Source organism: Gracilinanus agilis, chromosome 2 (genome assembly GCF_016433145.1).
Source record: "Gracilinanus agilis isolate LMUSP501 chromosome 2, AgileGrace, whole genome shotgun sequence".
In the NCBI taxonomy this organism is placed as follows: Eukaryota; Metazoa; Chordata; class Mammalia; order Didelphimorphia; family Didelphidae; genus Gracilinanus; species Gracilinanus agilis.
This window is the reverse complement of record NC_058131.1, coordinates 468,587,981-468,605,097: the sequence shown is the minus strand read 5'-3', so window position 1 is coordinate 468,605,097 and position 17,117 is coordinate 468,587,981. Positions and strand designations below refer to the sequence as shown.

The window sequence follows — 17,117 nt, the reverse complement described above, 5'->3', positions numbered from 1 at the left end:
CACTCCCTCGCCTCAACTATTGTTCCAATAAGATGGCATTTATTGAGTACCTGCTGTGTACAAGACTGTGCACATAGCACAGTTTTTCAAATACTAGGATTCAAAGATATATAAGACTTGGTTCTCTTCTCTCAAGAACATCTTATATAAGTTAAGAAGCCAAGAAATATGCTTATAAACTGATAACTAACACAAGATAGCATTTGAGAAGTATTGAAATAAGTGATACAGACTTTCACATTGTAGAATTTCAAATTTAGAACAGATGGTTTATTTGGGGAAGGGGGGTATATTCAGAAGATACTAGGGAGGGATTATTTGAAACAAAAGCCTTCCATATACCTAGGTGAGAAGAAAAAAACGAATGTAGGCAATATATTTGAAAGGCTAGCAAAGCACTACTAGTAAGGATCTTCACAGATCAACTTCACAGAGTAACACATAAATTCCAATACATCTGGCCTTCTGGCAGAAAAGGATTAAGAAATGATTATAACTTAAAACAGTATGAACTTCCTTTCTCCATGACATTTCTTTTGCATTCCAGAGACCTCATTGTTAAATGTCCTTCAAGGACTGGAGGAACAAATCTTGTTATCTAAACATAATGGAACATTATTGCATCATAATAAGAGATTCTTATGAGGGTTTCAGAAAAATCGGGGACTTTATATTTAAAAATTGGGGAATATTAACGGATGCAAATTGAAGAAAGTAGACCTAAAAGAATGATATGCACAATGGCCACAACAACAAAAATGAAAATAGAAACGACATCAGAATTCAGCTTGATGTAGTGACCAATCTTAATTCCAAAGGAATGAAAGTATTTCCTCTTCTTAATAGAGAAGTGGTAGACTGTGGATGAGAAATACAGTGTATGTCACCAGACATGAATATGTCCATTTTATTTAGCTGTCCACTTACTTGGTTACAAGGGAAGGTTCTATGAAGAGGGTATTGTGAAGTTCAAATTATGTAAAACTAATAAAAAAAATTTTAAATGAATAGACTTTAAGGATTTTTTTAATCTCATCTTCCTATCACCAAGACAAGAAAAAAATCTGATCTCACTTTTGTCAGATGATTTCATATGTTATGCTGACCCCTATAGCTCCTAACAATGTAATCCATTAATTATAAATATTTATAGTAACAACCATTGTTAATAATGGTTTATGTTTATTACCAATCACTAATATTATCAAGATTAAAAATAATAGCTCTTATTATTGTTACATACAAGAAATGTATATGGTATCACTCCACTTTAGTTGCTTGGACAATCTCTAGGTCTAGGGAATGGACCTGTTAATTAGTTGATATAGGAAATTGCTAGGTGAGGAAACCACTCCTACCAATGCAGACTGGCATCCTCTCTGAAATTGACACCTAGGTTGTCTGACTCCAGAGCACAGGCTTTTTTCACTTTATCACACTGTCTCTCAGTTTTTCAAAATATTCTTTTACTTTTGTGGAAAATGATTCTTATTATTTGTCTTTGACAGATGAAAAAAAATTAAACTAAAAATGACAGGCTCGTGCATTTCCTACAAATCAGGCATTGTGCTAAGCCCAATGGATACATGAATCAAAAATAGTCCCTGCCTTCATAAAGCTTACTTTCATACAAGCTTACATGGTCTGTCAACCAAATCTTTAGAGGGAAGATTTAATTCTCCTATTACTTTCTCCTGCTGGCTGATCTCAAGAGAGAAGGAAGAAGAAGGAAGGTAGCCCCTTCCTTCTGTGGCTTTCTACCTTATGGGAAAATCAGCTTCTTCCTCCATGACATTTATTTTCCCATTGATAATAGCTTCCAAGACCTTACTATCCTTATTTTCAGAGAGAGAGAAGAATAGGTAACATTTAAAAAAATCTGTGGCTATGAGTGTTAATAGAGTGTGATAAAAAGAGAATTAATGTACTTTAAACAGAAAGATTTGGACTTGAAGTCATTTGTACCAGTCACTTCACCTCTAAACACCAATTTCTTCATATTTCTACTGCTTAATTTAGAGAATTTCTTCCCAAATTTTAAAATATTACATAGTAGAGGCAGCCTGAGGAATTAAAGGAGCACTGAAATTGAAGCCAGAGGCCCTAAGTTTACCTCTCTGGACTTAGGCTTCCTTAACAATAAATGAGGAAGATAAACTATATTTTCTCTCTTCCAAATCTAAATCTATCATCCTATGCATAAATGTGAGCCATTATTGTTTACCACAAAAGCATATTGCTTTCTAGAGCATAATAGAATGGAAAAGAGTTCCCTTTTAAACCTTCCCTTCTCCTGCTCAATCTTCCTCTACTCTCAACAGTAGCACTTTGTAGTTATCATTTAGTCATTTCCATTTGTGTCCAACTCTTTGTGACCTCATTCGGGGTTTTCTTGACAAAGATACTGGTATGGTTTGCCATTTCTTTCTCTAACTCATTTTACAAATAAGGAAGCTGAGGCAAACAGTGTTAAATAACTTGCCCAGGGTTCCATAGCTAATAAAGTCTCTGAGGCCAAATTTGAACCCAGGAAGTGGAGTCTTCCAAAGAGGAGGCCACTTTGTCACCTACTTGAAATAGGGAGATGAGTAATAGTATCAAATGCAGCAGACCAGTCAAGAAGAATAAGGTTCAGAAGATAGCATGTTACCATAAACACAAGAATATTTTTAAATGCCAATAAAAATAAAAAATCATTTTTTCATAAATAAAATCATACAAGCAGGCATTTATTAAATGAGTGCTAGATTCTTATAATGGATAGAGAATTTACCTCAAAACCAAGACCACCTAAATTCAAGTAACCCTGAATTAATCACTTAATCTCTCACTGCTCCACCCAAATCTTTAAAATTATCAGTTTCAGATAAGATGCTAACTTGCATAGACTGAGGGAATTTCTGTCCTCAGCATTCCCTATACTAAATAATGGTGAACCTATGGCATGCATGAGAGCACTCTTGGTGGGCACAAAAGCTGCCCTCCCCACCCCCACCACAGTTAGTTACTAGAAAGGCAGATGGACTCTGGAGGAGCTGCTCCCTTCTCCTCCCCACCACACCTGACAATATTTTTTCATATCACCCACCCCTCTGCCCAGTAGCCCAATGGGAGCAAACAGTGGGTAAAGTGGGCAGCTCATAGGCAGCAGAGCTGGAGGGGAGCAGAGCACTTGGGCTACTCCCCTCCCCCTCTCTAAACTCTCTGACTCATTTTACCCACCCCTCTGCCCAGCAGCCAAATAGGAGAGCTTTCTCCCTCCCCTATGAAGGGAAAGGGGGAAGGGGGCAGGACAAGGCACTTGGTCTCTAAAAGGCTCACCTACAGTGCCCTATATCAATAAAATTATAAGTCCAATCTCCAGATCCTATGGGTAAGGTTCTGTCCTAAATTCTATATACAAAGATGAAAAATAGTCCTTCCTTCAAGAAGCTTACATTATACTTTCTTGGATAAAATATAGAGGTGGGCCAAATGTCTTTTAGGGCAGCTAAGCCACAAAGTAGAAATTCTCTGGGAATTTGCCAATTATGTTCAAATGATCTTAAACATTTATCTTCACCATAGACAATGATCCCCCTACAAAGATTGTAAACTCCTTGAAAGCAAGATTGTTGGGGGTTTTTTTATCTTTGTGTCTCTCCCCAGGGTGTAGAACTGTACCTAACAATATAGTAAACTAATTAATATTTGTAGAATTGAATTTCATTAGCTCTCTTTCATTTGTCCTCCCATTTCTATTATAAACACAATGACTTGTACAATGGAGATGCTTAGATTTCCCAGGTTGGTTTGATTAACAGAGTAGGTAGAAATAATATATTTATTTTGACTCCTACTCCATTACTACCAAAGCTTACCTGTCATTCTAATACACATCATTCTTCTTTACAAAAAAAAAAATGTAACACATCCAAGAATCTTCAATTCAACTCACCAGTACTGTGCTAGACACTGTGGAGAATACAAGAAAAATATGAGATACATTCTCTACTCTCAGAGAACTACAACTTAGAATAATTTAAGCATAATTTGTTATCAATGATCAAAACTATTAAAATAAAAGGTTCATATTAAAAAAGTTCATGAGCCAATCCATTAAATATAATTTTATGGTGAGATATACTAGAGTGAGGGAGAAAGGTGAATAGAAGATTAATAGGAAAAGATGTTTTCTTTGAAACATTTAAGAGTTAATAAGCTACTAGGGCATTCTAGGATATGTCACTGCATCTGCTTATTTTGGGAGACCATTCTTCAGCTACCATAGAAGAGAAAACGGGAGAGATGAGAAGGATAAAAAATTGGGAAATTGGAGATAGGGAGGAAGATCAAGATGGAGATGGAAAAGATAGACAAGGATAAAAAGATGTAAAGAGAAAGATAGAAAAACAGACAGAAAAACTTAGGAAATTATATATGGTATGCGTCCAGTTCCTGCCATGTTTGAGTTACCTGATTAAAGCTGAACAGAATCATGATGATTAAAATTGGTAAGTAGATTATTAGAATGTCAATGATAATTTACAAATAAGTAGCTGACTTCAATTTCAGATGAATATATTAAGAAAATCTTCACATTTGAAAATTAGTTGTGTAGTTTTATGAGTACTTTTCCTGATTTCATTTGCTTTTTACTTTTCTTCTTTGACATACATATCTAAATGATGCTGCCATCTAAAATTTGAATTATTAGGTCCTCCAAATAGAAAGATCACCAATATTAGAAACATCTGTCTTTCTGTGTGCCCTTGGTTAAAATAGTAAAAGACTTTAAGCATAGTGTGCTGAATAGAGGACTGGATTTGGAGTCAGAATAGATGATTTCAAATTAGTATAGTGCTGACACTTAGATTTCCTAGACTCAGTTGCAAATTAACATAGGAAAGTAAAAAGAATTATTTTGACTCCTACCTCCTTAGTCTTTTACTTACTATCTGTGTAAACTTGGTCAACTTGCTTAACATTTCTGTATCTCAGTCTCTTCATTTCTACAATTAGAAAGATTGGTCAAGATAAACTCTAAGATCTCTTAGAATTCTAAATCTTAAATTGTTATCATCACAAAATGAGTCATTTAGTGTATATTGGTCTCATTTTGATGGTAGAGGATGAATTAATTTTTTAAATAAATACAATTTTAAAGTTAGCAAGAATCTTTAAAGTCTTCTACTTTAACATCCTACTCAGTGCAAGGATTCTTTCTACAACATCTCTGAGATGGCCATTCAGCCTTTGCTTGAACATTTGTAGGCTATATAATCTTCTGACTTCAGGAAGCAGTGTGTTACATTGTTGGACAGCTATTAGAAAGTTTTTCAACACCAAAATTCAAAATATGCCACCCAATAACTTTCTCCCACTTAGAGTAAAATAGGGCTATACTCTCTTTTTCCTCTCTCTTTAACTGGTGCCTTGTGTTATTTGTTTTTTGAAATCAGAGTTAGTTCGCTATACAAAACCACTACTGAATCCTTGTATTAAACAAGCAAACAAAAAAAATTAACAACACTGGATAGCAAAGCAATCAACTCTGACAACATCTGGCATCAGTGATACCCAGAAATACCTACCTCTCTACCAAAAAGAGGGATTTGAGTTATATTTTCTGTTTTTCAGAATTGATATTTATGCCTTCTTTCAAATAATTCAATTTCCTTTTTTAAAAACCCTTACCTTCCATCTTAGAATCCATATAATTCAATTTCAGTTCAATAAGAATATATATAGTAAATATCTAACATGTATAAGTCACAGTTTATCAAGCATATACTATGTATAAGTAGGTATCAAGGAGGCACAGTGGATAGAACAGCAGTCTTGAGTCAGAAAACTAAAGTTCAAATCTGGCCTGTTACTTTTTGTGACATGGGAAAATGACTTAAACCCTTAGCCTCAGTTTCCTCATCTGTAAAATGAGACAGAGAAGGAAATGGCAAACCACTCCAATATCTTTGATGAGAAAACCCTAAATGGGATCAAAAAGAGTCAGATATAACTGAAAGGAATGATTAACAACAAATACATACAAGTCACTGTGCTAGGTTTTGGAGATTCAAAGACAAAAATGAAACAATCCCTGGTCCGAGAATAGCTTAAATTCTATGGAATACTTGCATCAGAGCATTTGAAATATTTAAAGATATTTATCATGCTGCTCTTATTCTTTTGTCCTTTAGACAAACGTCTCCAGTTTCTTCAAATCATCCCTCAGATGTCTCATTGTTCAAGTTGCCTCCCTCTCCAAATCTTCTATGTTGTCAGTGTCCTTCTTGGCATATTATATGATATATATGATAGATATGATAGATAAAGATGAGTCTGCTTTGAAATTTGGGAAGGGGGTTGTGGTAATCTACATGTCAAATCGAGCTATCCTGATTTATGAGGTATGGGGAAACCTGTCTCATCTACCTATTTATATTTGTTCATTTGCAGGTTGGTGAATAGGTAGTTATTTATCTAACCAGAAATACCAATGCTGGGTCTATTTCCCAAGGAAGTCAGAGGAAAAGGAAAAGAACCTACATGTTCCAAAATATTTATAGTAGCTCTCTTTGTAATGGCAAAAAACTGGAAATAGAGGAGATGCCCATCAACTGGAGAATGGTTGAGCAAACTGTGGTATATGATTGCGATGGAATACTATTGTGTCATAAGAAACAATGAGCAGGCTAATTTTAATAAAACTTGGAAAGAACTACATGGGATAATAAACAGTAAAACAAGTAGACCAAGAGAACATCATACACCAGCTAAAGATTTAATTCTTGAAGAATAAATTGTAAATGTTACCTCCAGAGAGTGAACTAAAAGATGGAAACATGAAAGATATTTGTATGAACACTTTTGTCTCCTGGATTATGCTTACCATGATGCATGGAAGAGGAGAGGAACTAGAACAATAGTGGATAAATTCTAGTAACAATAAAAATGTAAGTTGGTTATGTAAGAATTGAAATAATATGGATGGAGTACCATAAACTCATCATATAATAGAATTTCATGATTGAAAAGAAAGACCATGTAAGACTACAAGGTGGCATAAATTGATATTTTGGATTTGTAATTAAAAAGACTTGGGTTCAAATCCTGCCTCAGATATTAAATCTATGATCTTGGGGAAGTTACTTGCCTTCTTTCCTCAGTTTCCTCATCTATAAAATGAAGATAATAATAACATTTGCTTCATAGAGTTGTTGTAAGGTAACATGTGAAAATTGATTTGGAAACTTTAAACACTATATGAATGTCCATTATTTTTAATATCATTATTATTATTTTCAGAATTATGATTATAAAACAATAAACTCAATCCTGAGAGTCTATGTGAGCACTTTAGGTATACTCTGGAGAGAAGATAAATAACATTCCCATTAGAGAACATGAAAGTAAGCTTCTGGCTTAAGGAAGTCTCTAATAAAATTATTGAATAGCATAAAGTTACAACTGTAACAAGCAATTTGAGTTATCATCAAATCATTAATCAAAACTTTGGCTATAGTTGTTCAATTAGCACAAATCTACATAGGAGTGTTATCATCCAGACACTTCTCTATTTTCATCATAAAAAGACATGAAGAAAAATTTGTCTAATGCCCTTCTAGAGTCAAGAAACATTATGTAAATGGAATTATTTTGACTGGTTATCTTAGAGATCCAATTTTTTTTAAAAAGAGGAAAGAAGGAAGGGAGGCAGGGAGGGAGGTAGAGAAGGGAGGAAGGAAAAGAGGGAGGGAGGGAGGAAGGAGAAGGAAGGAAGGGAAAAAGAAAGAGAAAATTTTGACATGAATCTTTCCTAGTGAAGATATGATTGCTAGTAATGATTATCTCATTCTTTTCTAAGTGCCCACTGCCCATCTGTTAAATAAAAGTCTAGAATTTTGCCAATTATCAACATCAAACTTACCATTTTGCAGTTTCAGAAATCTACTCTTTTTTTTCCTTTTTGAAACCTGGCATAACATTTGCCCATTTCTTTTTTTTTTTTTTTTTTTTTTTTTTTTGGCACTTATCTAATTCTCCATGATTCTTAAAAGACTGTGGCTTGAAAAAATATAAAGAACAAAACCTAACACAACTGTCCAAAAGAGAATGACATGCTTTGATGACTTTACCCAAGGTCTCCAACTGGAGAACAAATAGCACTTGTCAAGAGTTGTAGAGTTGCTAATTACTATTCAAAAACAACTCTTTGGAAATGGAAAATATGAGTATTTTTAAATGATTGCAACAATTTATACTGTGCACAAGGCATTCTGACCTTTTATAATCTAGTTAGGAAGATTAGACTTAAACTTTTGAAAAGTTCACTAAAAGTAGGAGACAGTAAGACCCAGTATCACTTTACCTTTTATGATCTCAAGCAACTCTCTAAGAAGATTATAAATTGCAGAGAAAGTACTGATCTGCTTTGATGAAATCATAGGTTTGCTTTAATAACAAGTACCAAATTCCTGACATAAATAATCAACTTTTCTCTTTACCTATCTAGATATAGCCACAATGTTATCTTTTGCATCCCTGTTACTTTATATCCCCTATGAAGAGTTTTTAAGCATAAAGTAAATTATTATAATGATTATAAGAAAATAAAATTGTTGTGGAATATATCTTTGTTTTGTAGTTAACAAATTTAATGTACCAGAGTTTGCATAATAGTTTACTATATATTCCTTTAGCAACAGACTTTTTTTACACACTGATTAAGAAATTTCAGAGAAAACAAACTTAGGCTTTATTTTTACCACTTAGTTCTGTTTCTCCCTCCTCAGAATCTCTTGTCTATGTTCCTCTCTGTAGCCATGACCCTAGTATAGAACTCCCTCACCCTCTCAGCTGGAATTTTGCAATGGCCTCCTAATTGGTCTCTGTATTTCAAGCATCTCTCTTTTCCAATCTATTTTCCAATACAGCTGTCAAAGTGATTTCCTTTAAGCACAGATTTTACCAGGTCACTCTCTTACTCTGGTTCCCAATTTTCTTCTGGATAAAATATGAACAGATTGTTTTTAAAGCCCTTCACAACCTGGCTCCAACCTATCTTTCTAATATCATTATATATTACTCCCCTTCCCTAGCTCTTCTATATAGTCTTGTCTCTGTCCCTCACATGCAACATTTTCTCTCCTGTTTCAGTGCCCCTGCACAGGTTACCCAACTAGCCTATCTAATATAAAGAACAACCACTAGATTCCAAGAGACTCATGAGGGGAAAAGGCCATATATTTCCATAGAGAGAACCGATGGAGTCTGAATGAAATGAAAGAATATCATACTTCACTTTATTTCCCCTTGTGCATTATTCTCTAGAATAAGCAACATGTATCTTCTTTCATGACATGACAAACATGGAAACATGTATTGTATGATAACATGTACAATCTATATGATATTATCTACCATCTTGGGGAGGAGGGGAGGAGGGAAGAGAGGAAGAGAACATGGATCACAAAATGTTAGAAAACAATTATTTAAATTATATCTACATGTAATCTGGAAAAAATATATAAATTTTTTAAAACTTAAGAAAAAAAGAAATGGCACTAGGTTCACAGCAATTAGGGTACTATACCAACTCCCTCTCCCTAACAGATCTATCTACTCTAGACATTGAAAGGATTAAGGTCAATCCTTGAGATGTTAGCCTTTACAGGTCCTTTCTCTCTCACTCTTTGACTTGTCAAACTTCCACATCAGCACTGGAGGACAAATTACTTGAGTTTTACTTTATCATTGTGTAGGGTTTTCCCAAAAAGGTCCTCAGTGAACAATAAGAATCAGGCATGGAATAAACATTTACTTTCTACACAAAAAATGGAATGATAGTCATAGAACACTCACAAGCATACTTTAAAAAACAAAACAACCTAAAACAGAATTCAGCAACTTAACTTATGACTACTGTTAACATGTTAGAATGTTGACACAGATCTCATCAGAACAAAAAGCAGTTTGCGGCACTGTAGATTAGACATTTGACATTTCATTTAGACTACACTGTCCAAACAAATCTCAGTGTATCTGCTGATAAAATGGCAAAGTTTGGCCCATTTGTCAATGGCTGCCTTCTCTAATGCAAGAGCTTCTCCTACTACCAGCTAGATCTCTTCATTAGGCCCAGGATTTCTGAATCTCTTGAACTTGTGAGCCTAGACACATTCACCTTAAGGCATTAATGCTCAATCATCTACTCAGGAAAAGAAACACAAAGCAGCAAAGGCTGTCAGGGGTTCTGGCACAAGCTTATCTAGCTGAGTCTGTGTTCCATGAGGGAGCAGTGATGAGATGAGGAGAAAGAACACAGCCCAGATCCCTCATGGGGATTCTAGAAACAGAGTGCATTAATTCAGTTGTATCCTACTCTTCATAACCTCATTTGAGGTTGGCAAAGATACTGGGGTGATTTTGCCATTTCTTTCTCCAGCTCATTTTACCAATGAAGAAGTGAGACAAACAGGGTTAAGTGATTTGCCCAGGGTCACACAGCAAGTAAGTGTCTGGGGCCAGATTTGAACTCAGAAATACGGGTCTTCCTCACTCCAGACCTGGAAGTCCACCTACTAGCCATTTGCCTCAAAAAAAGAGTAAAAGCCATCCAACTCTTCTTTTAATTGACACTCTTAAGTGTAACACTGATACTGTAACGGGGTTGGGGAGGACCAAGACAACATATAGAGTTTGCCGCATCATAAAAATTATCAATTCCCCTTAGCACTGGGACACCACATAGCTGGAAGCAGACCTCATGTAATGGACATAACCAGGAAGGGCAATTCTGAGTATGCTGCATGGGATGATCCTCCTTATACCTGAATGCATTGCCACCCCATCTCTAACTTAGAGATTCTTTAATTTCCTTTACAACTTAGTCTACATATACTATTTCTACTCAAAGTCTTTCTTGACTTCCCCACCATCCCCTCCTCAGTGCTAGTATCTCCCTTCTCTAACTTCCTTGCATTTAACAACCTTGTATTTTGTTTTTATTCTGTATATATTTTATTGTTCTTTATATATGTAAATATTATCTCCCTCACTAGAATATAAGTCCCTTGATAGATTAGTCTGTAAAGTTTTTGTCTTACCTAGCAAAATGCTTGGCTGGCACTTAACTGATATTTGTTGATTGATCGATTAATAATGTGAAAATTTTTACATTTAATTGTGAATATTTCAATTTAGTCAAAAGGATAGATTCAAACTAAAATATCTAAAAACAAAATGCAAGACTTTTGTGTGTAGTTACTTTAATGATGTTAAAACATACATTCATTCTAGCAGATAACTGACATCAGTCTGAACAATATTTTTGGAAATGTTTCTTAGGGAACTTTAATTACCATCAATGTATAAAAATAAATAACAGAATTTTTGTCCAGGTGGCATGGCCTCTTCTTCAGAAAACAGAATTCTTAAGCTCTAAAATCTGCCTCACAAGTTAATCCTTATGGAGGGGGGAGATGGCAATCTGTTTACAGTTCTGTTTCTCCAAAGCCTAAGTCGATTTTTAATTTGAATTGAGTCCCAAAGGGCACCATTCCTAACAAATGAGGTGAACAACATTTTCTTCTCCTTGCTTTTGCGTAGAGAGGGAGGGGGATATACCCAGCTGAATTTGGGTGCAACAGCAGTGCAGCAATAGTAACATTGAATATAGTCCACATTTTGTTTGGAAATTTGATAGTCTTGATTATAAACTGCATCATTACTTAAATCTGGGTATGTTGTAGTGGTCTATGAGCATCATTTGTATTTCACAAGAAATATAAGAATTTAAGTAAAATATTCAGCTCTCATAAGGGAAATACCTACAACAGACAATAATAATCCAAAATAGATGCAGAATATATGACAACTATGCTCCCTTTAAAATTTTCTTAGTAGAAAAACAATTGCTTGAACACATGGGCTGATGGGGATATTATTGGGGACGTAGACATTAAACAGTAACTCTAGTCCAACTACCAATAATATGGAATTAGGTCTTGATCAATGATACATGAAAAACCCAGTGGAATTGTGCATTGGCTAAGCGGGGTTAGGAGGGTTTGGGGGGAGGGAAAGAACATGAAATATGTAACTAGGGGAAAATATTCAAAATAAAAATTAAAAAAAATAAAATTTCCTTAGTTACTTTTGATATCCCAATATACTCAGTTGGGGGTGGGTATGAGATATTAGAATGTTATAGGTATATAGTTACAAATTTCCTTTCCCCTGGACATTTCATCCTTAGAACACTTGGTCAAAATAAGGTGGGAGCAATTTTCCTTTAAAATGATCTAATAATTATGCTAATTAAGGATTTTGAGCCCTGTTCCATTTAAAACCAATATTCACCAATGACAAAAGTTATCTTCCCTTGCGTGACAAATTGTAATCCCTGCTCATGCTATTCTGTGTCCAATTATTATGTTTTCCTACTTTCTTTATCAATTATAGAAGTGTAGTGTTTTTCAGAGGCATATAAGGAAAGGAGTCTGGTGGACAGTGGTTATTTAAAATTAAGCCTCTTCCATTCCAAAAAGTCACTGGAGGCTATCTGATATCTTAGAAAATGCCTTGGTCCAGGAGATCTGAATTCAAATTTGACTCATAAGCTTTTTGTTGTATGACCTTGGATAAATCAATTCCTAGGTCCCAGCTTCCTCAACTGTAAAATTAAGAAGTAGGACTAGATGGCCTCTGATGAGTCCAAGTCAGAAGTAATGATGTATTTTGGTTTTGTGGCCTTTGTTTTATTGAGTTGTATCATTCTACTTTTTTGTCCTTATTCCAAGAATAAAACACATATTGTTTCCCACTCTCCAACCATATCTAGCTTCCCTGGTTTCTATCTATGCATAACTTTTATGTAAAAGATGGCTAAGAAACTCCATCCTTTGAGAATTAGAACATCATATTAAACAGGTCCTCACCTTAACTAACTAATTTACTTCTTGTTTAGAAAAGTGGGACAAGGAGGCGGACTTGGCAGGTGTAACAGAGCCCTCTCCTTGCTCCTGGCTTCCTTCCTCTCCTTTCCTTATTTTCTCCCTACTCCCCTCCCCAGTGGACAGTTCATGTTTCACCACCTGCTCCAGAGACCAACCAATAAACAGTACACCATCATCATTTCCCAATTCAACCCTCCCACCACTATCAGGTTCCCTTGTATTAAAAAGCTACATTTCCAAAAACTGTGCAACTCTCGTCCCACCCCATCCCTTTCTCTCACGATACTACTGAATTCGTAATGGTCTGCATCAGTATAACATCCATATTGAGCACACAACTCACAGCACCACCTACCCCAGCCTCTAGAAACGCAGCTCTGGCTCATACCCTGCTGCTCCCTACAACGCCTGTTTTCCAGCCAAGTGGCAGCACCTGATTCACAGGTCCGACTGAGCAAGATCAATGCTTTGGGCAGTTGTCTGATACCTAAGTATCATAACAAAGAGGAACCTGTCTCAAGGGAGCGAGCCAAATATGCTGGGTCTGGTCCTGGCTGCTCCAGAACCAAGCTCTACTTATTGCTTACTCAAACACCACAAATCCCTTACCAAGGTGCGCACTCCACTTGTGCATTCGAAGTTTTAATAACATCTCGGCAGAATGAAGGCACAGTGCCTCACAGGGAAAGAAAATAAGTTCAGGGCGGGGACTTCTAGCTCCCAAGACCATTGGAAACCCTCCCTTTCTAATAGATCGGGTTAAAAATAAAACGCGCTGAGAATTAGAGGAGTCTTAAGAAGGAAGAAAAAAGGAGAAACAGCAGCTGGTGAAGAAGAGTAATGACTGCATCCCTCTTCTGAATCAACCCCAACAACAACTGTAAAGGAGCTGAGGGCCTCCGTCCGCTCCGCTTTGTTGTTCTAGCCCCTGTTGCTAGCGCCCACGCTATGTGGAAACACGCCCTAAAAAATTATCTCTACAAGCTAAACGAGAAGCCCCCTACCCCTAGGGAAAGAGAAGAAACTTGAGCCGGCGGCGCAAGCTAAAGCTGTTTCTGAGCAATGAGCCTAGGAGGCCAATTATACATATATATATATTATTTTTTCCCAAAAGAAGATTAAAATATTTTGTTTTTATTTGTTACGTTTATTTACATTTATACAATCATTTCTTATTAGTCTACTAATATCTCCAAATTCTCGTCGCAATAAAAGAAGTGGAGGAAAAGGAGTTTGAGGTGGAAGAAAGCAGAGGTAGGATAGTGGGGTTGGAGAGGTAGCAATAAGAATCTACGCAGATTTGTAGAGCATCTAAGCACCTCGCCTTTACCTGTGGATGCAGTCTCCATGGCAACGGGAGGGTGTTTCTCCTCTTGGCGATCTTTGCTTGAGCTCAGTTCCTGCTGCTCCCCTTCTCCCCCGCTCCAGCAAGTCTCTCCTGCCGGGTATTGCTGTTGAGGCAGCGACGGTGGCCGGTGAAACCCTTTCATCGTCACTGTTTCCTCCTCCTCCTCCTTCTCCTCCTCCTCCCTCCCATCCCCGAACCACTGTGACCCAGAGCCAGCCAGAAGCAGCAGCTCGTCTTTTTGATCCGGCGGCACAGACATGGTTTTGCTGGACTCAAGTCTCTCACTTCTCTCTTATAGGTAGAGGAGGCTACTCTGGCTAGAGGTAGTGGCGGGCTGGGTTATTCTCTGATGCTGCTTGTATAAGGGACTTTGGGAGGCTGCAGTATCACACAGCCGCTGCTGCTGCTGCCACGCTGCTCCTCCTTCTCCCTCTCCTCCCCCTTCTCTTTTTCCTCCTCGTCCTGCTGCTGTTGCCGCTACTGCTCCTCCTCCTGCCGCGGTTGCTGACTCGCTACTACAGAACCTATTATTACGCAGGTGAAAATGGCTTTTGCTTCCTTAAAATGCTCCAAAGCTCACGTCAGCCTGGGGCTCTAGCAGGCAAGATTAGGGAGAGTCTGAGTGATCTACTTAAATCTTTTTTTTTCTCATTTGGGGAAAGGATGTAATGTGACTATGAAGAAGAAGAAAAAAAATCCCCAGCCCCACATTATCCCTGAAGTACTTTAGGCTACTGAACCATGAATGATGTCTTGGGACCAAGAACACAAATAAGAGACATAGAGACCCTGAGGCCGGCCTGTATTAGTTGCTAAGGTGGAACCTTAAAGACAGTAGAAAACTGGTATATTCGCTTTTAGATTGCAGATAGAAGAACCAGCATATCCCAGGATTACTTTATGGACATACTCCATTGTTTACAGTTCAGGTCTGATCAAGTGAAGTAGTTAAGTAGGTTGAAGAATGTTGGTTCCCTACTTTTACCCTAATCCCTTCAACAAGTATTAACTCTTTCTGGATTTTGTACTAAGTACTAAGGATACCAAAACAACAACAACAAAATAATAGCCCCATAGTCCTTTTCTTAAAAGCCCTTATATTCTCTAAGGGAGAATTATTCTCATTATCTTTATTGTTATTGTTATTTAACAATTCTGTACTTTGAGTTCATTTATGTACTGTATATATAGTATAGACTTGGGGATAGAAGATAGCAAGAGAGAATTTGATGATAACTTAAAAAAAACTATTTAAGATATGCTCACAACACAAAAAATTAGGAACAGTTGATATAAAGCATAGCGCTTTTTTTCCACGGTAATAGTTTAAAACTCTTAGTCTTGCCTAGATTCAATCTATGATCACCTCTCCTAAGTAAAACTAAGCATGACTTCCAAATTAGAAAGCAACTTGAACCGATCATTAATTAGATAGATGATATCAAACTATATGGCTCCACCCTTCTCTGCTATAATTAAAGTACTCATCTTATGAAATGTTTTCTAAATATGATATTAAAGTATCATGAAAACTCTATGAGTATAAAATTCTTCCATATAATAAGGAAATATAGAAAGCTGCCTACATGCTTTGAACTTGAATCCAAAGATCAAACTGAACCAACTGAAAAAGACAGTATGTACAAATAACTTGATCTCTTCCAGGCAAGACATATTAAGCATAAAGATACCAAAATCAAGGGTGTAGAACAGGGGTCCGAAATGTATGGCTCTCAAGCCATATCTGGCTCTTTTGAGGGCCAGATATGGCTCTTTCTGCAGGAGCCATAAAGTCATTTTTTTTTCAGGCGCTGTTACAGGAGCACGCACTGTGAGCACTGTATAGCTCTCACAAAATTACATTTTAAAAAATGTGGCGTTTATGGCTCTCATGGCCAAAAAGGTTGCCGACCCCTGGTATAGAAGAATAAATTAAGAGACTTACTAGCATCATGAAATCAAAGATGAATGGGAAGAACACTTAAAGCAACTAATACCAACACAAAGCCAGTTTTAAAATATACTTTTTGAACTTTAACATGGACCATAATTGATTTTGAAACTATCATACCAAATGCCTATGCAATATTATTGAAACAAATGCTAAGGCAGATCATGCTAAGACAGCTATAGAAAGATGCACCCTTCCTTTAAAAAGGAAGATTTGATAGGCATTCTTATAATCGGAGCATGTGATAAACAAATCAAAGACCTATTGAAATATTTTCATTAAGTAATAGTGGCTGGTAACAGATACACACTAGTAGATTGGGGGGAAACAATGATTTTTCCTCAAAGGAAGCTTACAAAATAACTATGACCTAAGAGTGGGATGGAAAAGCCCTCCATAGGAGATATCTGAGTGAACTCAGCCAACAAAGTGCAAACAAAGAAAAAATGGCTGCCCTGTGAACTTATTTGTGATTATAGAGTAGTAGTCACTGCTATAATAGACCAAACTTGTCCACAATCACCCAGACATAACACTTAACCAGAAAAACTTCAGAACATTTAATAATATATGACTATATCAACTGCTTATTATAAGCCATGAGAAACAAAAAGCTTTCACATTGGAGACCAACAGAGGTGAACAACATCATGTGAGAACAGAATAAGATGCATGCCAACACTGGTGTCCTATGTACTACAGGTAATGTATAGAACAGTGAGCCTAAAAATTTTGTAATTACACCTTAATACTTTGTTCAGCAATGATAAACATTATTTTATCTGCTTATGTAAGAGAATAATAGCAGGACAGAGATCCTGGGATCATTTCAAGCTGTAACCTATTTAAAAAGACAAGAACAAGACAACAATTTGCCAAC

At 36.4% G+C, this 17,117-nt stretch overlaps 1 protein-coding gene across 2 annotated transcripts in view; it reads right to left on the bottom strand.

The window, feature by feature from the left end:
- RTN1 (reticulon 1) overlaps nt 1-14,545 on the bottom strand; it is a 272,390-nt gene extending 257,845 nt beyond the window's left edge. For both annotated transcript variants that reach the window (XM_044662023.1, XM_044662024.1), the window contains exon 1: nt 14,269-14,545. In XM_044662023.1, the coding sequence (XP_044517958.1) occupies nt 14,269-14,545 (277 nt within the window). The remainder of the gene's footprint in view (nt 1-14,268) is intronic.
- Between the last annotated feature and the right edge of the window lie 2,572 nt (nt 14,546-17,117).